General features: G+C 38.9%; 3 protein-coding genes and 1 non-coding gene across 4 annotated transcripts; 2 read left to right on the plus strand and 2 right to left on the minus strand.

Annotated features, from left to right (window-relative positions):
* Positions 1-175: 175 nt before the first annotated feature.
* LOC116286706 (Golgi resident protein GCP60) lies at positions 176-5,313 on the minus strand. The gene is made up of 6 exons (XM_031693276.2): positions 5,106-5,313; positions 4,270-4,405; positions 3,475-3,726; positions 3,124-3,268; positions 2,255-2,423; positions 176-1,867 (listed from the first exon to the last, which is right to left on the minus strand). Exons 1-6 carry the CDS (start codon positions 5,287-5,289, stop codon positions 1,530-1,532), a joined length of 1,224 nt encoding a protein of 407 aa, XP_031549136.1. The 5' UTR covers positions 5,290-5,313; the 3' UTR covers positions 176-1,529.
* Positions 5,314-6,536: 1,223 nt separating this feature from the next.
* Positions 6,537-10,124, plus strand: LOC116286713 (trehalase). The gene is made up of 2 exons (XM_031693290.2): positions 6,537-6,980; positions 8,305-10,124. Exons 1-2 carry the CDS (start codon positions 6,600-6,602, stop codon positions 9,697-9,699), a joined length of 1,776 nt encoding a protein of 591 aa, XP_031549150.2. The 5' UTR covers positions 6,537-6,599; the 3' UTR covers positions 9,700-10,124.
* Positions 10,125-10,584: 460 nt separating this feature from the next.
* On the minus strand, positions 10,585-10,656 carry Trnaq-uug (transfer RNA glutamine (anticodon UUG)). Its single transcript has one exon. It is a non-coding gene; the product is annotated as a tRNA-Gln (tRNA).
* A 415-nt stretch (positions 10,657-11,071) lies between these two features.
* On the plus strand, positions 11,072-13,484 carry LOC116286729 (multiple coagulation factor deficiency protein 2 homolog). The gene is made up of 2 exons (XM_031693313.2): positions 11,072-11,366; positions 11,958-13,484. Exons 1-2 carry the CDS (start codon positions 11,239-11,241, stop codon positions 12,247-12,249), a joined length of 420 nt encoding a protein of 139 aa, XP_031549173.1. The 5' UTR covers positions 11,072-11,238; the 3' UTR covers positions 12,250-13,484.
* Positions 13,485-23,707: the final 10,223 nt, after the last annotated feature.

Consider the following 23,707-nt stretch of genomic DNA (forward strand, 5'->3'; position numbering starts at 1 on the left):
CAAAAGCAGTGTGAAAAGGATTATGGTCTAGAGACAGGGGGAAAATGTCATCTTGCTTCAGGCTTATTTTGTTTTTCCTCCGACTCCCCGACCCCTGAGAATTTGTGATTTCCTCCATGTTGGAGTATGGATATCTTCTGGAACCACACAATGCAGATCATAGAAATATTTGGTCTTGTCTTTAAAATTTCTTTATTACATTTTTCTGTTTAATAATAACATAATCCACAGTAAAAGCTACCTACTCTAGTCTGCCCAGGGCTTAAAATAACGGTCATTAACTTGCTGATCATGATGCCTGGTCAAATTAGTTTTAACTCTGTTATGCCTTGTTCCTGGCATAACATTCTCGTCAAAATGTCCAGCAAGGAAAAAAATTCATCAGACAAGTTCCAATTCTGGACGGATATTGGCCAATGTTTGGCCATTATCTTAAGTCCTGTTGCCAACTCATAAAATATAAATGAGCTAATTATATATAACAGCTGAAAATTGATGAAATCCAAAACTTACCAGATCTTTTCATGTAAAAGCATCAAACCAAAAAAATCTCCTTCGGATACATAGTTCTCAATTGTTTATGATGATAACTGGTTAGAATCATTTTCCAGTTCCCATGCATTCTTTTTGCCATTACAACCCTTAATTTTCTTTCATTCTTTCATTCTCTATTTCTTTTTTCATTTATCATCTCTTTTTTATATATCATTGAAAGTTCCATTTTCTTTCAATTGGTGACTTTGTTAGAAGTTTACAACCCTCCTACTTATAGTTACAGGTTAATATCGGATAAAATGTGGCAAATGGACAACTGTGTCATTTGTATACAGTTAAGACACTACAAGGGCTAAAGAGAAGCACTAAAATGCCAGAGTCCATTGAGACCAAACTAAAGACCTCTTACTAAGGAGACTGTAAAACAATCATAGCAATGCTTGCTTCTACCAATAATGAATCAGGCTTGAATAATTTTGTATAGGAACTACTCTAAAAGATGGTATTCAAGGGTAAGAAGGTATGTAGAGGTTATACCAGCCAGGTGGTTCGGATTAAGGGAAAAACTGTGCCGAAGGTCTTGAATATGTAGACCGAAGCCCTTAGGCCTCGGCCCGTTTTCAAGGCAGAGGGAGTAGCTGGATGGTAAATAACTCATTTATTTTTTTCCCAATTACTTTTCCACGATTTTGCAATTTGTTTTGTTGCTTAACAATCTGGTATCCCATGTGGTGACATAATCTTCACAACCTGATATCGAACTGCGGTCAGAGATAGAAAATAAGGTCTGCTCGCACAGCCAATCAGAATGCACGAATTTTAGAATACCGGAAAGGGGAAAAAATTAATTATTTTTGTCTATTATTGCTATACTGTCAGTCAAATGATTAATTCCATTTAGTGATAATTCAGGCTTTCACAGATAAGTGTAGACACAGCCTTGGCTAACATTTCATTTAACAATGTTAGCTGTTGGTTTTAATTGTAACTACTGTAGTTCAAATTGTAAACCAAAAATCCCTTAATGTCTGTCATTACCGTGTATAATAAACTCTGTAATATAATGTTTTTGATCTAAAAAGTGAGTACGAATTATCAAATTTCAACAAATATACCCCTCGTCCTGGGTACATATGGCTTCCTACAATGACTTCTTCATGGCATGGTCTTCTTACGACAGGTAAAATCTCATCAACCCGTGGTTTATGGGCTTCGTTTTCGGCTGGCTTGTCTTCCTCTTCTGCAAATTCATCATCATCTGATTCATTGACTGCTACTGTGATGTTTTTGGAGTTTGGGTGAGACCATTCAAAGCTGACCCCAAAGCCGAGGTCATAGTATTCTGTGGCAAATTCCCAGAACAGACAAGTACCTAGAAAACAAACCAAAATAAAATGTTAAAAACTAGCTAATGATTAATCTAGTGTGCCAGCTCCAATAAGGGAATACAAATCAGCTATTGAGTACTCTAAAAGCAAAAGCCATACTTTCAAAATCTTTGTATATGTTAGGCCAAATGAAAAAATAAGTGTGTTTCCTGTTGCATGAGAAAAATAACTGGGGTTGGTAGGTCTAATTTTTTTTTTACTGAAACAACAGTGGAAATGAGCTTACTGGGAACCCTGTAGTGCTTTTGGGGATGAAAAAAAAGGGTTGGCAAAAATCGGCAAGAAAATTAGGGTCGGTCACACGACAGAAAACTCACTTATTTTTTTGTTTGGCCTTATAACACAAAAGAAAAAGAAAAAATTATACTCACCACTATCGTGGGTTGGTACCCTAACTGTCATGGTCTCTCCTCTACCAACTACAAGCACTGAACTAGGATCTGACTTGACATGTTGAATAAACTCCATGACTTTTGGCCTTGTCCAAAGTGATGCTGGAAGGATACGAGGTGCTCCATTGACCAATGGTGAAGCTTTCTCCTAAACATTCAGAATACAAAAATATTAAACAAATACAATGAAACATGCTCTGGAATATACAGATGCAAATTAGTAATTTTGATACCATATTTGGAATTATGGATTTGGCTTCAAGATGGCTGCTTCTCTCACATGACAAACTTTGTTGAATTTCCTGACTTTCACAGGAGATTTACTAAATCTTTCAATTGCATCAAACAAAAGAAATGTACATGTATGGCTGTTACACATTTCAATTCCCTTTTGTGAAGTAAGAAAGACCCTCAAGTTAAGGGATGGACCTAACAAGCTCTACTCACGTGTGATGCTGAGTCTAGGAATCAAATCAAAGACCCCATAGGTAAGAGTACTACAGCTATGCCACTTTTGATTCCCAATTAGTATTGATATTATTGAAAAAATAGAAAACGTGCGAGCATGCTGTGTGCAGTTATAAAGCACACGGGGATTGGCAGAACACGAGAGAAGTGTTAGGAAAAGCACAACGTGTAGCGGAGTGCTTATGAACACTTCTTCAGAGTGTTCTGCTAATCCCTGCATGCTTCATAACTCCAAACAGCACAGCAAGCAAGTTTTTTTTCTTTTATAAAATACAAACGGTGCATGTGTGCTTTGTGCTCTCATAAAGCACATGCTCCCAACCAATCAGAATGCAAGATTTATAACAGTTATTTCATAATGATTATTATCACTGCCTTACCTGTAGAGTTTCTTGTTTTAATGGAGTCTTTTGTTGTATCCCATCAACTTGCTGTTGCTCTTGCTGCTGCTGCTGTTGTTGTTGCTGTTGTTCTTGCTGCTGTATTAAGAGTTCCTCCTGTCTTTTGATTTCTTCTAGTTTTTTCCTGAAAATGAATTTTTCATGCAAAACCTATAAGAGTTGTAATGTTTCAGAAGGTTTAGTAGGACAATAAGTTTTCTAAAACCAGGGCTTAATATAAGGGACGAACATAGGACAGAACTTGGATTTGTCTGCTCAAATCTTTGCCCACAAAGGTTGAGCCAAAAATGAAGTATGAATAAGCTTATTTGTCCTGTGATCATGGTGTACCTTTCTTCTTCTTCTTCAGCTTTTCTCCTTGCTTCTTCCTCAGCTAACATTTGTCGTTCTCTTTCTGCTGCTTCTTCCATTTCTTTCCTCTTTCTTTCTTCTTCTTCTTGTACTTTTCTTTTTATCTCTTCTGCCTCTTTCTGCTGTGCTTCCATCCAAGGCTTGAGCTCCGGGGAACATTGTTCTATGAGTATACAAAAGTTTTCCATTGCTTCTGTCTTGCTCATGTCACCTAAGGATTCCCACACTCTCCTTGTTTCGAAAAAAAACGACAATGACATTAAAAAGATTAGAAACAAAAGTAATGAGAGAAGAAAGAAAGAAAAAAAGAAAGAATAGAGGGAAGAAAGAGAGGCAAGGTGTAGAAGGAAAAAAGGGAAATAAAAAAAAAAAAAAAAGAAAGAAAGAAATGGGTGGAAAAAAGGAAGCAAAATAATTTTAATTTATTATCAATAATTTCATTTAATAATTTAAATTTACTTCATTATCATTCGATTTTAATAGTGATGTTGGATATTAGTCTAAAGTAATATACATCATCATCATCATTATCATCAACATCAGCATCACCATCATCATCACCATCATCATCATCATCACCACCATCATCATCACCATCTTCATCATCATCATCAATTTCCCCCGTATGGACCACTTGTATATTCGGGGTGCTTCTGTCTGGAGAAGCATGTCCAGCAGTCGCGTTAAGTCTGGTTCCAATAAGTGTACATGTGCAGGCATGCAATCAACAAGAGCTACACATTTCTATAGCTTTGCCTCATAATATTAACATACCTTCTATCATTTCCAATAACGTCAAAGTAGCCTACATCTGGAAATTTTTCAGGGTCATATCGTCCACTAGTCACTTGCTTCCAATATGCTGTCAGCTGAAGCTTCTCGTCATAGGATAGCTTTATAATTTGCTTTTCTAGAATTCAAAGAAATATTTAACAAAAGGAAATTTGACAACAGTTCATCAATAATTTATGCTTTATTTTTTGACAAAGACAAACTAACAGTCTAAGCACCATACGTTCATTGAATTTCAGGTTCATAAAAAGATGTCTATAAAAAATTTATCCACTGGATAATAATTATACATTGGATAGCGCTATCCAGGCTTCATACAACCGGGCCCTGATTGACTTGAGCATTGGTTTGGCAAGTATTTACTATTTTAGGTGATGTCAACTAAATAGTTATCTAAGTTAGATAAATTTATCTAATTATTCAACAGTGTGAGTAAAATAATGCAGTGATATTAACATCAATAATACTAGTAATAATGTTGTCTGGAATCCTTGTCAAAGGTCGTTTAAATTTATATATTTTTAATCAGCTAACAAAAGTTGTTTTAAAAATGACCATTACCAGATTTATCTATAAAATGGGGGTTAATCATTTCAAGAATACGATACGAGTAAAATTGCCAACGACAGTTTTCAAATTAAAATTAGATAAACAGTCTTTCACAGAAATCTTGAGAAATCTTGCATTCAGAAGATTTAAGCAGGACGATAAATTACTTCTAAACCTAAAGTTGTGTCAAGACAATATTTTACAGTTAAGACACGAATAACATGTCATAACTGGCTTCATGACCAACTTCAATAATCAGACTTGCTTACCTTTATGATAATATTGAAGACAAAATCTATAATATTCTGTGAGCCCGAAACCATTTTTGTAAGGTTCTCCATTTTCTTCCTCATTCCTTGTATTTAATACATCTTTGCCCGAGGAGTTATGGTCTTCTGTTATTGTTAAATCGTGAGAGGAAGGATTTCCAGCTATATCTTCTCCGTCCGCCATCTTGCCACGTCTAAAATGGTTACATCAGTGCGCAGAATCTAAATACCGGAAGTCGAGCTTCTTTTGCCGGAAGTAGAGGTGCGTTTCCACTATGACATTTTTGGTAGTTTAAAATTCCTCTAGGTGTTTGTTTACATACCAGCTTAAACTAGAATAAATGTGCAGCTTGTTTCCATTATGTAATTTGAGGTGATTTTAAACTAGATAGATCACATTACTATACATAGCGCGAGATTCAAAAAGTGCCGGGAGAAGAAGTGCTTGTGTTTACAACACTGCTTTGAACATTTGCTTTATTCTTGAGAAAGCGAAATCGATTTCTTCGCAATCTGAGGTTAACTGCTTTGCAAAGAAGAAGAAGACGGCAATTATCAATTCTTCTGACTAATCAACTCCAAAATAGAGGAGTTCGCAATCGCAGACGACCAAGAGCATGGGTCTACCGTTGTCCATATTAATTTAAAAAAACAAGAGAAACGTACCCACAGGCACAGAAATAGTTAGGATAGACCAAGAGACAGAGCCCACGTTCTTCCCTCTGCTGCTTTTCAAGTTAGTCTAGATAAGTATTTTGACAGCAAATTGTCAAATGGTGAGCTCTGATTGGTCACGGCCGGCGGTAGTCCAACTTAAGCCATCTTTTTAGGTCGCTTATCAAAGGTGTCATTTCCGGAGTTGAAGCAACTAAACTCGGCTTTTTTTTGCGTGTAAACAGTTGACTAACTTAAGTTAGTTTCGAGTCGTTTCCACTGGTGTTTCCGGTATTTTTTCGTTAAACTAGTTTAAAATGTCCTAGTGGAAATGCACCCACTGTTGAATAGGTGACGTCACCTAGATTAGATAAGTTATTTACAATTTTAGCTAAAACTATTCAACAGTGAGACTAAAAGCACTCTAGAATAAAATATTTCGAGCAGCAGCGATTATATTTCAGTATTCGTCACAGGGAGCCCGGCTTGGTGATTCTAAATCGGTAAAACAAACTTGTTTCATATGTTGATGACATTACATAATAATCGTAACTCAATAAACCCATATACAAACGGTCACTACATAGAACTTGTAATGCAATAGTGTTCCCTGTGCCTAAACCTCAAAACAAATATCGTGCAACCTCTTTTGCTAGAAGAAAAATATCTAACTGTACGCAAAAAAATAACGTGCAAGGAAAAAGTATCACGCAACCAAAATTCCTGCAACCTCCCACCCCCCCCCCCCCGCCCCCCCCCCCCCCCCCCATCAATTATCTAATGGTCCATCCCTAAGTACCATAAAGCAAACTGAAAAGGTTGTCACTGTACTCCACAGGTATGGAAGCAACTCCACTGCCCAAAATGACAACCAACCGAGCGATTCTAGTCCAATTAATCCTACTCTTTTCTCTTGCTCCTTCGGCCGTTTTGCTCAATCAAACTTCTTTTCCATGTACAAGTGAGATATTTTGTCATGGCAAGTTACTTTTTGACATCCAAATGGCACGACCACGACTCTTTAATGACTCGAAGTCCTTCGTTGACATGAGGATGAAACAAAATGAAGCGCAAATAATGAAAGTTTTTAAAGCACTTGGAGAGAAACCAAGCCGCGATGCACTTCAAAAATTCGTCAGCACATATTTTGAGTCTCCTGGTAAAGACCTGGATACTTGGATTCCAGAAGATTGGAAGGAAAAACCTTCATTTCTTAAGAAGGTAATGTTAACTTTTCGTAACTCGGATTAAATATCAACCATATTAATGTCACTTAAATATTTTACATGATTAGCTCATAGGTCAGTTACAACCTTACTACTAATTAATCGATTATCAACCTTAATTGAACTTGTTTTCTTGGAAATTTGCTTCGTTTTTCCAAGAGAATTCAACCGCTTTTACGCAATAGAAAACTGAAATTCAAGACACGTGGCTTTAGGGAATGAGGTCAATAGCGTAGGGAGGGGGGGGGGGGGGGGGCACGGGGTGGCACGTGCCCAAAAAAAGTTATCCTGCGTAGCGGTTTTTTTTGTTGTTGTTGTTTTTGTTGTTGCGAGGAATGGGGATTAGGGAAGAGGAGGAGAGGACAAGGGGAAGAAGTTAGAAGAATAGTTGCTTTTTTAGGTACACCCTGATAACGGCCGATGCTTTCATTATCAATATCACCACCACCATCACCATCATCATCATTGATAACCATCATCATCATCATCCTCTTTATTAAGTCGGTAAAAGCCAATATGCAACACATCAGACTATAAAATAACCTTTGAAATGAATATAAATAAATAAATAAATCTGGATGATTCAGTCTTTACTGTCGGTAGAGTGCTCGATGCATTAAGTTGCAGAGCGTAATAGATTTGTAGATAGATCAAATACAAGACATCACTTTAGCTGTTACTTCGAGTTTCACACTATTTGCATTTGATCTATCTACAATCTAAATAAATAAATATAGATAAATATGTACATATAGCATAAAAACAAAAAAAATAAGAATATAAACAACAATAATATGAAAAATGTTAAAATGATATATGATCTATAACTTTAAATCATTATTAAACAAATTGGCAGTAAATTTTATACAGAACTGCTGAGTTAAAAGAAGCGTTTACTCAATGTTGGCAAAAGTACTCAAAAATCGTCGAAATCAAATTCCACTAATCTTAAACTTACAATGTCCAACTTTTTTAAGCACAGAAAGACGGTGTACTTAAATAGCGATCGGTACCGTTTGCCAACTAAAAGGTTAACATTTCGATACCGAATTTCGATCAGTTAAAGCACTTACTAATGAACTATAAAACAAAACTAATCGAGGTATAATGAACTAAATATTCTGTTCTCAAACAACGAATGGACCCTCGCTCCTTAATTTGTCTTGAATGCGAGGCTAACATGGAAATACAAAAGGAACAAATTCTATTAAGAAACATTGTGATTTCTTTTCAGTATCAGTTTCATGTTAGCCTCAAACCCAAGTTCTTTAATTTTTCATTGTCCTTTTACACTAACACTATCTATATTTTACTGTCAGATCAAGGATAAAAAGCTACAAGAATTTGGAACGGCTCTTAACATTCTGTGGAAAAAGCTAGGCAGGAACATCAGCACAGAAGCGCGAAGCCATCCAAATCGTTCCTCACTGATCATAGTTGACAAACCTTTCATAGTCCCTGGAGGGCGTTTCCGAGAGTATTATTACTGGGACACATTCTGGACGGTAGAGGGTCTACTGGTCTGCGAGATGGAGCAAACTGTTCGTTTTATGATCGACAACTTTGTGCAGCTGGTAAAAACCTATATGTTCGTCCCTAACGGTGGAAGGATTTACTACCTCAACCGTAGCCAGCCTCCATTTTTCATCCCAATCGTCGAACTATACCTTAATGCTACCAATGATTTTGACTTTGTAAAGGGGATTCTTTCTACTCTTGAGGCGGAGTACAACTTTTGGTATCGTAATCGTACTATAGATGTTGAAATAGCAGGTAAGAAGTATCGTTTAAACCAATACGCTGCAGATATGAACACACCAAGGCCTGAGTCGTTTTACGAGGACGTGCACACAGCGGAAGGAAAATCAGAAAAAGAAAAAGCTGACGTATACCAAGACCTGGCGTCAGCAGCTGAAAGTGGATGGGATTTCTCAAGTCGTTGGTTCAAGAGATCTTCAAAAAGCATAAAGACCATTCGCACAAGAAAGATTATTCCTGTTGATCTTAATGCTGTCTTGTATCGCAACGAGAAAACGTTGGAGAGGATGTACAGGCGAGCAGGGAAAACTTTAAAAGCCAATTATTTCAAACAACTTGCAGAAAGAAGGCAAGAGGCGATGGAGCGGGTGTTCTGGAACGAGAATGAATCTGCATGGTTGGATTACGACCTAGAATCCAAGTCTTCAAACCCAGAGTTTTATGCTTCTAGTATGGTTCCACTCTGGGCGGGACTCCACCGAGGGAACGTGACCCGAGATAAACTAGTTGTCAACAAATTAAAAATGCTTAGAGTCCTTGACTTTCCCGGCGGCGTACCGACTTCTTTGTCAAACTCCAGTCAACAATGGGACTACCCAAACTCATGGGCTCCGTTACAGTATATGATCCTGGAGGGAATGGCAAATTCAGCGGATAAGAACATACAACACACAGCCTTTCAACTGGCGCAGAACTGGACACTTACCAACTATAAAGCGTGGAAGAAAGCTAAACACATGTTTGAGAAGTACGACGCCCGTGTCCAAGGTGTACCAGGGGGAGGGGGAGAGTATGATATTCAAGTTGGTTTTGGTTGGACCAATGGCGTTGCGCTGCATATCTTAAAACGATACCCAAGTCTTCTTCAAATACCCACATCTGGGCAACCATCCTCGATAGCAGTATCGCCCATCAAAGTCCTGTTCGTAGCATTCATAGTGGGATTATCTTTGTAATGTGAAACATGCTGATGAAGTTCAAGGACTTCGAACCGAGTACTGTATGAAGTGTGTGTGTGTGTGTTAAGGGGGATGCTTAGATTGGATATATATTCCAGATTACATAGTTTACATAGGATTAAAATGTAGAGTCTGAGAGCTGATAACTTAGGCCCCCTCTCCACCGTTAGTGGCTTTCTAAGTGTCATTAAACTAGTACTAATAGGAATATGAGCATTATTTTTCTATTTTTCCTATTTTTCATAACAATGTTTTGTTGTTGTTTTTTTTAATTTTTTATAAAAATGCCAGATAACGTTTTCAAGGATATTTGGTTTTTGATGACTACGCAGTACTAAGGGAATGGTCTACTCTTGTGCTGCCTTTACATGTAAACTGATTTGGATAGAACAATAAAGACTTACACATAGCAAAAAACATAACCTGATGTTGACTTATACCTCTTCTGAGATAGGGAACATGGTGCACTGTGATCTAGCCTGGGTACAAACATTTTTTGCCAATCTTGCCTTATATGATATGGTGTTGTTTGTACTCAAGCTAGACCAAATACGATCCAGTTTATGGAACTCAGAAAGGGCATTTGGGAAAGGAGGGGGGAGGGGGAGGGGAAGTGGAGCTCAAGGTTGATACAACCTGCAGACTGCAGAACTCGCATTACTTTGTTCCAGAGGTTTTCTCGCTCCAATTCTTCCCGATCGAAACGACGGCGGAGAGGTATGAGATCGGCATGGAACTAATAACCCGAGGAAAACCCGAGGTAGCTCATAAGACGGAATTTCAAACTATTTCTATTGATAATTTTAATGCTTAAATATAATTAAAAGCAAGCTAAAAAGAACAACATTACAGTGTAAAAATATTTTCGAAAAAAATTATATGAGGTCCCACCGAGACTTGAACTCGGATCGCTGGATTCAAAGTCCAGAGTGCTAACCATTACACCATGGGGCCGGTCACATGACTGTTACTCACAAAATGTCGATATCATTTGTAAAGAATTTAGTTGAGTTCAAAATACCTTATTTTCGCGTAATATTTAACGTAGAACTATCTTATTCTGTTTTATTTCGAAGAAAATGCTTTTTTCTCGAATCCTACGGGTAATGTTCCTTCTTTACCGACAATACTTTTGGAAAAACACATTTTCCCAGGTTACTCCTTTTTTTAATTTCATACTGTTGATGCTTTTGATGTTCCACTGTTTAGCAACCAGTTTGTAAAAAGTAATAAAAAAATATATATAATAGGGTTCAGCCGAAAAATATGATCTGCCTAAAATTTAAACCAATCAAATGTCTACACATAAATAAACGAGTTGTGGAAGTCTGGGACCTAGTAGTTTATTGTTCTAGACTACATTCAACCATAAGTCAAGTTTATACAAAATATCAGCTGTTGAAACTTGGGGGGAAAAGCCCGAGGGAAAAAGATAGTTAAAGCCTTAATATATTTATATCTACTCTGATCGTGCCCGTAGCCTCATAAGTAAATCTCGTCAAAGATTTAGATAGCGATACAGATCGGTTTTTAACGATGAATCTCACTGGTTCAAACATTTTTATTAGCTTGGTGATTTTTAGTTTTGGCGCGTACCTAATAACTGCACATGAGGAACATCAGGGAAGCCGTTTACATGATACAAAAGTAACACATGATAAAGAGTAAGTAAATCTATAATACATCTGATTATCATGGTATTCAGACCGCAATCCGTGGCTGCGTTTGTGGAGCTGTTTACTGCCACTAATCAAAGTGCACGTGTCTAAATACGCATTCAATTAAATTGAAACTACAGTACTGTATGCTATTTATTATTTCCTTTCATTTATCATATTTATCGGCATTACCTAACTGCTACTAGTATTAATTATAACGATAGACAGTCAAGATCAGAATATAAATTTCGGTAATTTATCTAAAATATTTTTTGCCTCATGGTGGAAATTTTACTTGTATCAAAATTATTAGTAAATTAGAAAATAATATATAATCTAATCAAAACAGTGTTGTAAAAAAAAGAAGAAACGAATGAATTTTTTTCAGTTTACAATTTGTTAGAGTTTTAAGAACATGAATTTGAAATTTAATCTCAGTGATAAAAAATTAAACGTCCTATTCAAATTCAAGAAGGAATGAAGAACAAACAGGTGATAAAACATCAGTATCAGTATCAGTTCTGTTCCATTATTCCATTTATTTTCCATTAAACAGTGGGATTTGCTTTAACAACAGGACATAATGTTTCTCTCCAGGCACATAAAAGAACATCTAAAAGATGAAATAGATGTTAAAGATGAAAACTTAAAGGAGGAAGACCTTCAGTTCCACTATTTCAAGCTTCATGATTACGACGGCAATAATAAATTGGACGGAATAGAGCTGATGAATGCAATGACTCATTACCATGACGAGGAAGATAACAGCACAACTACCTATACTGATGACCAGCTGTCAAGTATGATTGATCAAATTCTTGGAGAGGATGATACTAACAAAGATGGCTACATTGATTATCCAGAGTTCATTGCATCACAGAAGAGTTAAATTGAATTGAAAATTTGAAGTCACATTCCTACACCTGTGAATCGGATATGAATTAGGACATCATCTATTGATTATAAAAGGTCATTAATCATATCATCTGGAGGAACAGAGAAACTATGGATTGACTCATTAAGACAGATATTATCAAGAAGACATTATTAATAGATGCTAGTTCAAAGACTTTGTTTTGTTCCATAAATACTCACACTTCCAAAAGAGAAGGGTGGAAATGCTAAACCCCATACTTGCACGACGTTCCAACTTAAAAAAGTATTTTCAGTGACTCCCTCTGAACCCTCACCTCCCTCCCTCATCCCAAGTCTACCCCTTGGCAATTCTAATCCTCTTCAATAGCAAGGTATAGATATTTCTTGGGAATTTAGAATCCAACAATGGATAACATAGATTATATTGTAGAGCAATTTTCGTGTGCATGGGAAACAATATATCAAATTTGTAAGCTGTACTGTTGACGTACTGTATCATTGATACTGTAACACTGTATATGGTTCTTGTGATTGGATGAATGGAAGACTGGCACAATCAGGTCATGTGTAACTCTAATGCAAATTTTCCATTACTGGAAGACACTAAGAAGTCATTCAATGTTACAGCATGTCATAAAGTTTATGTGTACTGTAAGTCAGTACCATAAATTACTCACACATACAAAAACCACTTCGTTGGTTTGAGCATTAAACCACTTTTCATACTTCTGTAACCTAGGCAACCCCTATACCATCACCATTTTTTCTAGAGTTTTCGCTTCATTCCATATTCCATAGTTGCAATGTTGATTTACTTGCAATGCTACTGTCATAGTTAGATACTTTCCGTCACACACATTCTGCTATCCTACTTTTTATGTTACTTTTATAGTTGCTTAATGAATTGCTATCATGCAATATTTGAATTCTATACTTGGGTATTATAGTTCCTCTTAATTAAATGATTGCACCATTTGGAAGAAATGAATGGTAATTTATAATAAAACTTAAATGGATAGACTCGGCCCGTATTTTTTTGTTCCTTTTTTATGAAAAAGAGAAGTTTACTAGCTAGCTTAGCACCTAGACTATCCCCCAAATTAATGAATGGGATCTTTACAGAGTAGCTATTAGTTCACTGCAAGAGAACTTTCTCTAATTCCTTGAGAAAGTAAGAGGAAAAAAATAATTCAATAATTCTGATCAAAGTCTTAGTCTACACATATAAAATAAAAATAAGAATATCATCATTTTTTTTCTCTCCTATTTGTGTTGGTAATAAAATAATATTCCAAATCCTTGTAAATCCAACGAAATGTCCTTATGATCAGCGGTTATGCACAAGAAATCAGGATTCAGAGGGCGCAAAACGTCATTGACCTGACGTCATAATCGGTATGTACGTCATCTTTATAGCGCATATTATGTAATATCAACGAAAACATTCAATTTCTAGCTTTCCATCTATAGAAATTGTTTTCTAAAAAAATGGTCTATGAAAAATGCATGTTTCTGGATATGTGTACGATTTTAACAGTACTACCTAGGGGCGGAAAACGATCTATTTTTGCGTTTTCGCAAAACGTGCGATCAGCGGATTTGCGCATCGAATAGAACGCGCTGTTACCTCATAATGGCTTGATATCACAGTAAAAAAAATCATTTCGGTAGAAGATTTTGTCGAGAGTAGACGTGTTGCTAGTAGCTAAAGAGAATCCCTAAAAAAACTAATTACAAACGACTAAAGAAGCAAAGTAGGTGAAGAAAACATATAAACCTATAGTGCGGCTTTCGGTTCTCTAGTTTTACTGAAAAAATTTTGTTTTCACCTAGAAATGGAAAGAAACAACGCAAATCAACCAGAAAAGAAATTTTTCTCGGACTTTTGTGAGTACAATACTTAGAGCTAAGACTGTCATGTGATCACTGATGATACACTCACGTGACTATATTATTCTATCTGGTCTTTTGCACATTTCATCAGAATGATTATCTAATATATTTGTTTTACTTTCGTTTTAAATTTCCAGGCAATCTAAGCAAGCGGCGCCTTGTTAGCCGTTTGAAGGTAAATAGTTAATCCAACACCTATTTAAAAACTAAGTCATATACAGATTAAATTTTCTTGATCGATATTTTCTAAAGTATATAATGATATACCTTTATCTTTGCTGTTATCAAAATTGTTTCAATTCTCGTTCCTTTTGTTTTGTTTTGTTTTTTTTTGTTTTTTTTTTTTTAGCGTTTTTCCGATCTGTGGAAAATTTTTCATTTATCGCCTTTTTACGGCACAGGAAGCCCATACAAGTTTTGAGAACTGAATGTAATTTAACAAAAAAAAATAAAGAAATAAAAGAAATAAAAGCAAATATTAACTCACATGAGGTGTTGTTTGCGTCATCCTAGTTGTATTGTAATGATTTCGAGCTATTTTAGCGATTTAAAAAAAAATTTCTTTCCTCTCTTATATATGTTTACGGGTGACGTCACGTCACTTACCGAGAGTAGGATCGCGTTTACATACATCCGTTATCAGTTGACCAGTGAAAAATACTTTAAACACGAAAATCTCCAAGTAGTAGATATTGAATAAAGGTATGATTGTCTTTGGCGAGAAGTTCTGCAAGAGGTAAAGAGAAATATAGGAAAACGATGAATATAGTTTTGCTTGCCGTTTGCAGGAAGAAAAACTGAAACCTTATCTCAATGTATGAATTGATAGCATTAATTTTTGTCATTAAGTTTTTATATTGAAAAAATATACACTTTTAAAAAACAGTTACGGCGTATTGATGTAAAAACTGAAGTACTGATCTTAATTTAAGTCTTTTAGCATAAAAATTTGCACCATTTTTCACGCAAAGATTGGGTTCCTTTTTTTCATGAAAAACGGTGTTAAAAATTATTTAGCTTAAGGTTTTTAACATTGGTTTATCTTATTCCTAGGCATATGAAAACGCCACAAAGACCTTTTCAACAGAACTGAAAACCTCTAAAGAAAAATTGACAATATGCGAAGTAAGTATTTCGATGCCTACAAAAAATGTTTGTTTGTTGTTTTTTTTTTCGACGGACCGAGTTTGACGCTATGCAGGATAAACTACAAGTGCAATATTTTGCACCTGAAGAAAAAGAGTATCGAAAAACTAATGATTGAAAAACTACTTTTCGCCGTTTATTTTACGATGTCATGTTTTCTTCAAAGTAAGAATTACCTGTCTTGATTGCTTCCAGTAAACAATCCAACAGAGACACGCGAACAGAGACCAACGCCGCCATATTGTTTCCCGCTTTGTCCAGTGACTTTCTGTGATATGATTTTAGCCACTTTCTAAGAACGTGGGACTTCAGTTTCCAGCTTCAATATTGCTATTTGCAATCCAAAATAAGCCAATTTTCCTTATTTTTAATGTCTTGAGCTGTTATAAGAGGTCTAACTTGAGGCTATGTTAGCTATAAATCATCAGTGGTTGCGTCTTTTTTCGTCTTTAGTAGTCACGTGATAGGTCCCCTCCCCTGGGCTGTTAGCAAAAATTCGGCATGTTCTAATCACAGGCTAACCACTCTAATAAATGAAGGAAATACTAAATGGTGTCTTGTCTTTGTCTTTTAATTTATGCGCGCGCGCTATCGATTTTTTGTCATCTCACCTACCCCCCTTGGTAACAATTTTGTTTTTCTACTATACAATATACTATACAATATACTATATTGTATAGTAGAAAAACAAAATTGTTACCAAGGGGGTTAGGTGAGATGACAAAAAATCGATAGCGCGCGCGCATAAATTAAAAGACAAAGTCGACAAGACACCATTTAGTATTTCCTTCATTTATTAGAGTGGTTAGCCTGTGTTCTAATATTCTACTTTTTCGTCCTTTTTTTACCAAGACTCTTTCCAAGGAGATGGAAAAACAGGTTAAAAGGTAAGGATATAAATACTGAAGAAATGAAAATATAGTTGACCGCCCGTTTAACTTTTTTTTGTTGTTTTGTTTTGTTTTCGTTTTCGTTTTGTTTTGTTGCAGAACCAGGGAAAATTACAAAAACATCCAGGTATTGTAAAAAGAGACCGATTCTATTTGATATTTCATTTTCAATTTATTCCATCATGCCCTCTAGTTATTATTTTTTTTAATTTCCCTCTTAGCAGCAGTAAGGGGGACTCGCGATCACCATTCGGAATCGCCCGGGAATTACCCGTGTTTATGCACTAGCGTCCCCCGCGGGAATTACCCGTGTTTTGTTATATGTTGCGCGAATGTTAAGATATTTGTCTTATATATGCATGAATGTAAAAAGTTCACCAATGACTTCTGTATAATTTGCCTAAGATCCAAAGTTAACATACCTAAGCCCAAGGGTTTCTGGTGTTGTGGTAAGAAAATGCAAATAGAAGACGACACGTCAGCGCAGTGTTACGAATGTGGTAAGAATATTCGTAATGCCGTACCAAATGCTACCAGAGAGCAGTATTACGCCAATGGAGGTCGTAAGAAAACGCCATATAAGAGAATAAAATACTTTAGGGACTGGATGAGTCACATCCAAGGTTATCGACCGGTATATTTAGACGATGAAGTAAAGGAGAAAATCATAGACCACTTAGAAGAGCCAACTCCACAAAGTCTACGGAAGACATTGAAAAAATTAAAGCTAGGGAAATATTACAAAGCTATTCCCTATCTTTTGTCTGAAATTACCGGTAAGTCTATTCCCGAGGTTTCTGATATGACAAGAGCTGAGTGGATGTTCTGTCGGCTGGATAAGGATATTCCTTATTACCCTGACGTAATTTACGAAATATTTCACGAAATCGACCCCAACCACCCCCTCTTGGGATGGATTCCAAGAAGATAGCGAATCTTATGACATAAGATGAGAAATTACGCGTAATAATTCGCCAAATAAGGTCATGCAAATAATTTATATTACGCGTAATAATTTACTAAATAAGGTCATGCCGTGTATTATGGTATAAATCTTATGGCATAAGATTACGCGTAATTTCCAGACTGTCGTTCGATATGTAAACGAAATCCTGTCACGCTTTTTTCAAAGTAGATGTTTACTGAGCAAGCTTTCTTTGAAGCTCTTCTTTCGCTTCTTGATAGATCTTTTTGCGAGATTCCTCGGAAAGATCTTTTACGACTGTTTTTTTATTTCTTATGTCCGTCTTTAATTTCTCGTACTTTTCCTCTTCGGCTAAGATAAGCGAGAATTCTACGTCGTCTATCTTTCTGTCACGCAAAGCCTTCGAGACGAGGTCAGTGATAGTATTTACTTTAGCCCTTGACAGAGCTATTGTCGTGTCATGCTTGGATATTTTGCTTGACAACTGTTTCATAATGCCCGTAGCAACAGCAGAAATAATACCACAGGCTGCCCCAACGCCGGCCAAAGGAACCCCAACGATTATTCCCGGCCCAGTAAGCGAAGTAGCAACGCCAGAGCCCGTTAACACAACAGATATGGATCCTGAAGTTATCGCAATCTTATGTAGCGTACTCCGGGCTCTGACGTACTTTTTTCTAACTTTTTCATAGTGTTTTGTTTGCCCTTCCAAGTAAGCCAGGATTAAGTTCGCTTTATTCAGACGAAAGTTTTCGGCATCCGTTATTGGTGCCGTAGTGTGATAATTGGGAACATCTGGGTACAACTGAGGTGCTGATGGTATAACTTCCATTATATATACTAATGTACGACGCTTTTGGGAATGATATTGAGGAGCAGCCACATCACGACAACAGGGATTACTGGAATTGGAGGGCCTTCAGGAAGATGTTTCCGCATGCCGACCCTAGTAAGTTCGAAAGAAGACCCGATGGGATTTACTTTAACGGCTCCAGGATGTACAGCAATGAGGATTTGAAGGCACCAAAGCCCGTTCGTAAAGAAAGGCCACCAAAACCCGAGCATAAAGAAGTACCACCCAATTTTCCAAGGAATCTATTAATGGCCAAGGAAGATTACCCATTTTACGACGCCCAAGGTGGTATAAACGACTTCGATAAATTGGTAACGCATTTGAAGATTCCAGTGGGTAAGCAATCGTTTGACGTAGTAGTAAGGGATATCTTTAAAGAGACAATGTTGAAGCATACGTCGGGTAAAGAGGCCAGGGAATGGTTAGCAGGACCCAACATGCGGTATTGGCCACAGCAGTTAAACTTTGCTATTTGGGCTGCTACCAAAGGCTGCGGCGTTGCCGCGGATATGTTTCATATTCCATTTATGCGGTTTCATGTTGCCTTTACGGTAAGGAGGGTGTTGAAGGAGCTTAACGTAGCACTACCAGGGATAAGGCGTTTAATGCGATGGATAACCGATATGACGCCGCTGCCCTGGAAAGGTTAATGAATGAGTTTAAGCCGCAGCAAAGAGACTTTCGCTATAAGGAGGGTAAGACGCATGGGTTGGGCATTGTTTATGTTTGGTCGGTTACCGGCGAGCGGCCGGCAGACATGGAGCACCAAGCATACCCAAGTAATGAGTTAGAGTTTGATGACATGGGTGGTGATAAGGGTAATAACACGTTAATTACTAGGATTCAAATGATCTTTCCTAGCACTTGGGATCCATTCGTGTTAATGAAAGGAAAAGGCTTAAAAAATTTAGCTAGGATTAACCGCAGCATAGAAGCATTCGTTTACTGCATTCTAGGAGCGCAGGTAAATACCCGCAGCCCTATTGTTGGCGCCCAAGGTGCTTCGCAGGAGACGCAACAGGAATTTCTAACCCTGTTTGAGTCCGCGATAATAGAAAATGATATATCCAAGTCGACGCAAAGATATCAATTAGCAGTGCAACAATCTAAAGTGCGGTTGGATTACGCCTTGTCACCGGGTTGTTGGTTGATGCCTAGCAATTTGGTTATTAACGTTAATTCCGTTGTGGGCTATAACAACAAGCTTCAAACAGCTACTAAGGATATGAAGTTTGGTGTGAACGACATGAACTCTGATACTACCAAGGGCATTCCTCACTTCGTAGAGAAGCCAAAAAAGTCACACGCAGAAAAACCCGAACCAAAGAAGAAACCACCAAAGAAGGTTTTGCCTGCGATACCTGAGGAATATGACCATAACTTACTAAAAGCCGGCTTAGCCGCCGCAGGCGTTGGTCTGAGTTATTATATATGGCGATGAACAACCCCTACGTAGCTGGAGTAGATTGTGTCTATACGACTTACACAGGCGAGAAAAAATACACCCAGGCATCTTGGGTTGATGTCACCGGAATGTCCGTGAATTTGAACTACTCAGGAAAGAAGTTAATCCTTTGTAGTATTTGCATTGGCGCGAGTAGTCATGCAAACGTAGGATTTCGTTTCTGCGACGACAACGGCATACTGCAGCCTATGCGCGCGAAGACAAACAACAGGGAGCCTGCGCATTTCTCCGTAGAGCCGCCAGCGAATAGCCTTGAAAATCATTCCGTTTGGACTTTACACATGGTTGCCGATTGCCACGGGAAGGTAAAGCTGCAGATAAGAGTAGACGATACGGGAAAGGTTACGGTAAATAGCATAGAGGATCAAAGAGACTACGTTTATAATCACAAGAGCATTAGCACTCTTACGGTGGTTAGCCTTTAAATATATGAATAACCCACATGTAAAGGAAGATTGGTTCCTTCATTACTTGGAGGAGAAGGACTACGTAAATGATGAATGGTTTGACACCGAATTGTGGGTAAAGGTTGGAGGTTTAGGATTAATCATGTGTACTATTAGTATTTCAACGGGGTGGCATTGTAATGTTGGGTTTAGGATCGTTGATGAGAGTAACCGACCATTACTACCCTATAGAAAAAAAGATAACAATAGGGCTCCAGTTCATTTCTCATTCGAAGCCGAAAGAACAAGCGCAGAAGACTTAACACCAGTAACTTTTCATATGATAGCTAATTGTCAATATGCAAAGTTACAAATTCGCCCTAGTGATGGGATCACGTCGGGTATCAATGCCGGTGAGCTGGGTCGCGTTCAGATAAATGCCGCCCCGTCAAAAGATCCCCCGACGGATTCTATTTGGAATCATAAACCCATTTCTACTATGACTGCCCTACCCCTGATACCAAATTATCAAGGCGGCGCGAATACTGTCTTTACTTATCCCCATGCAGTCGAGGACGCCTCGGATGCTTGACGACGATAAGCCACCAGTAATACACAAGGATAAGATCAACCCCTCATCTTCTTCAGGAGTACCACTCCAATAGCGACGACCAAGATCCAAATGTTGTTGCCCACGAACTTCAACAGTTCGCCGCCGGCCCTAAGTGCCAAGGAAACAACCGAACCCAGCAGCCCAGGAAGACCGGCTGCCATCTTTTTTCCTAAGTCCGTCAGCCCATTGCCTAATTTCTTTACGCCCGCGCCTGTAGCCTTAAGCGTGGATAGGATAACTCCTACTACGGTGCTAATAGCAACCGCAAATGCCAGCGGAATACCATACTTCACCAGAGCTCTTTTTACCTTTTCCTTGGTGGTAAGCCCCAGCTCTTTTTCCAGGTTTTCCTTTTGAGCCCGCAATTCCGCAAGGCGTATTTCGAGCGTATCTACTTCCTTTTGGGCTGCCTCCATTTCTTCCTCGGTACGAGTTTGGTCCGCAATTACTTCTTGCTGCCGCTCTATTTGCCCCTCCAGGTCTTCGATGGCCTGATCTCTTTGCCGGATTTGTTCCTCCTTAGTATTGATTTCAGCCATTAACCGCCGCCTTTCCACCAAAGAGCCAGCTATGGTGGTTTGTAGGTTTTCGGTATCGTCTCTTGTTAAGTCCAACTCTTGCAGGGCGAGGTTAAGAGCCCTTTGGGCTTGGTTTCTTTCACGTCGAATTCGGGTTCTTTGGTCTACCAACTCGGCTATTTCTTGATTTTTAAATTCGACCTCCCTCCTATGCGCGTCGGCAAGCCGTTGGCTTTGCTTCATGTATTCCTCCTCCCTTTCTTCCAACGTTTCCCGCAGCGCTTCCGCTGAGGCGCCAGAGCTTTGGGCTTCTCCTAAGTCCTCCCGTGCTTTGTCTAATTCGCGCAGGGCCTGATCCACCTGATTTCCTATTTCTTTTATTCTTTCATCTTGATGGGCGGACTTCTTTTCAGCATCGGCAAGTAGCTGACCTTGCTTTGCATATTCTACATCTTTTTCTCTTAACTCCCTTTGCAGATCCGCGGCACGTTTTTCCGCGTTGGTCCTTTCGGTTAAGTTGTGCAGCCTTTCTAACAGGCTTCTAGTAGCACGCTGAAAGCCTCTTAATCTCAAGACGTCACCCCTAACGTTGCCCTCCTCATCAAAGAGGTTTTGCGGTTTTGTCCAGCGGTCTTTGTCGGGAAATCTTAAGTCTTGGACGCTTATGAGGACTTTGTTTCCCTTTTCCGTAAGCTTTACGTCGTCAGCATCAAAGTTGTCGTAGCGCAGCTCTAGCTCCCGCGCTGCCCACTCTACGGTTTCCCGCGTGGCTGCTTCCGGCTCGCCCATGTTTTGAAGCTCTATGTGCTCACGCGGAAACGTGTACTGGCGTGCTTTGGGATGTCTTAGGGCCTTTGCAATCCTATCCCTTAGGGAATCGTCGACTTGTTGGGTGGGAAGCAGCGGTTCTTCATCACCGTCGTTAATGTCAGCCTGACCTTCCTCAGTGGTGGGATCGAAGTCGGGGTCTGTTCCTTCTACTTCCATTATATATGATAAGCTCAAAGTTAAACCCCAACGTATTACCTAAGCAGGTTGGCGGACTGAAAGCAGAACGCACCTTTCACCGGGTCACCTTTACCCCCAGCAGCGCTAAGCCAGGAGAAACCTTGTACGTGGGCGTGCCCCGCCTAACGGATAACCTAGTCTTAGTTCCTGGCACCTTGGCTTTGAGGTTTGACCTAGCGGTGCAGTCAAGCCCCACAGATGAAAGGATTATCGTTAACAACGTGGGTCGCAACATCGTTTCTAAGATGAGAATCAAGTTTGCCGGGGAATCCCTTTTGGACTTAAATAGGTACGATCTGTATACCACCTATAAGGACCTATGGTTAACAGCCTTCGACCGCGCGCAAAGGATAGAACAAGGAATTGGTAGTGTCATTCTGCGTAAGGTCCGCACACCTACGAAAACGCAACCTACTGACGGCAGCGGAGAAACCGCAGTGGCAGACGCAAAGCGAATAAAGACAGCCTATGGTAGCAAGTATGTCATCCCGTTGGACTTTGAAGTAATCACGAATCACGGTGTGTATTACCCAAGACAGTTATCCGAGCTACAGTTTGAAGTAACTTTAGCAGATGCTAATAACATCATTGGTGGGCTGACCACTGCACTTACCACAACAACCCCATACTCTATTACCAACTTAGAGCTGCAGTATGAGACCGTGTACAGCGAAGAGCTGGCCCGTAGCGCCGGTATGGAATACAGCGCCGGAAAGGCATTCCTTTACGACCACGTAGTGATGAATAAGATGTTCAGCTTCCTGGATAAGACGGATGAGGTTATCAACAAAAGTATTAACCTCCCCCGAAGAAGTCTCACGGGGCTGATGCTGGTGTTTACCAAACCCTATGAGGCCGGTAAGCGCGACTCCGAAGCCTTTCACAACCCCAACATTACTAACGTCAGCGTGAATATCAACGGCGTTCCAAACAAGGTCTACTCGCAGGGAATAAAGCTCGCAGACGTGTACAGAGAGGCCATGCGCAAGTTTGGCGACCAAATTAGCCCCGAGGAATTCTTTAAGGATAAGTATGCGCTGTGGATTGACATGCGCACCATTAACGACGAAGACCTGCATGGTCAGGGTTTACGTCTAGTAAATACGCAGGATGGCATAACATTGGAGATCAAGCGCACCAAGAATACTGACGCGCAGGACGCTGACAAGATAAACTGCTACGTTTTCGTCGTGTCTGACGCGCAACTGAGCGTAGAAATGAATCAGCTAAAGAGCGTTGCCTATTGATCCACTCGCTCATCCTTTTGATAAAAAAATATCGTTGGTATATAATGCTTCGCGTATTCGAAAACAACGAAACCAAACTGCAATGCATAGTGCAAGGCGATAAACTATACTTCAAAGCAAAGGAAGTGGCGGCTGCGTTGGGTTATGAACGCCCAAAAGATGCAATTAAGGTGCATGTTCGTGAAAAGTATAAGGTAAAGCTTAGCGAACTTAGAGTGGAGGTGAATCGCCTCCCCTCGTATTCACAGCCTAATTCCCTGTACGTAACCGAATCTGGGTTGTATCAACTAATATTTAGCTCTAAGATGCCAACGGCAGAGACATTCCAGGATTGGGTTTTGGAGGAAGTTCTTCCCGCATTGAGAAAGACAGGTAAGTATGAAATAGAAAGGCGGTTCGATAGTCCTAACAAGTTAGTCTTCAAAATGGAAAATGAGTTTGACCTGCATAAGAAAGTCGTGGACTACATACGCCGCTTCTACCCACAGATGCTCATAGCGCCCGGCTTAGGGGAATCGCAGGATTCT

Source organism: Actinia tenebrosa, unplaced genomic scaffold (genome assembly GCF_029948245.1).
Source record: "Actinia tenebrosa isolate PJP-AT-01 unplaced genomic scaffold, QUT_ActTen_1.0 PGA_scaffold8__29_contigs__length_14323225, whole genome shotgun sequence".
NCBI classification, from domain to species: Eukaryota; Metazoa; Cnidaria; class Anthozoa; order Actiniaria; family Actiniidae; genus Actinia; species Actinia tenebrosa.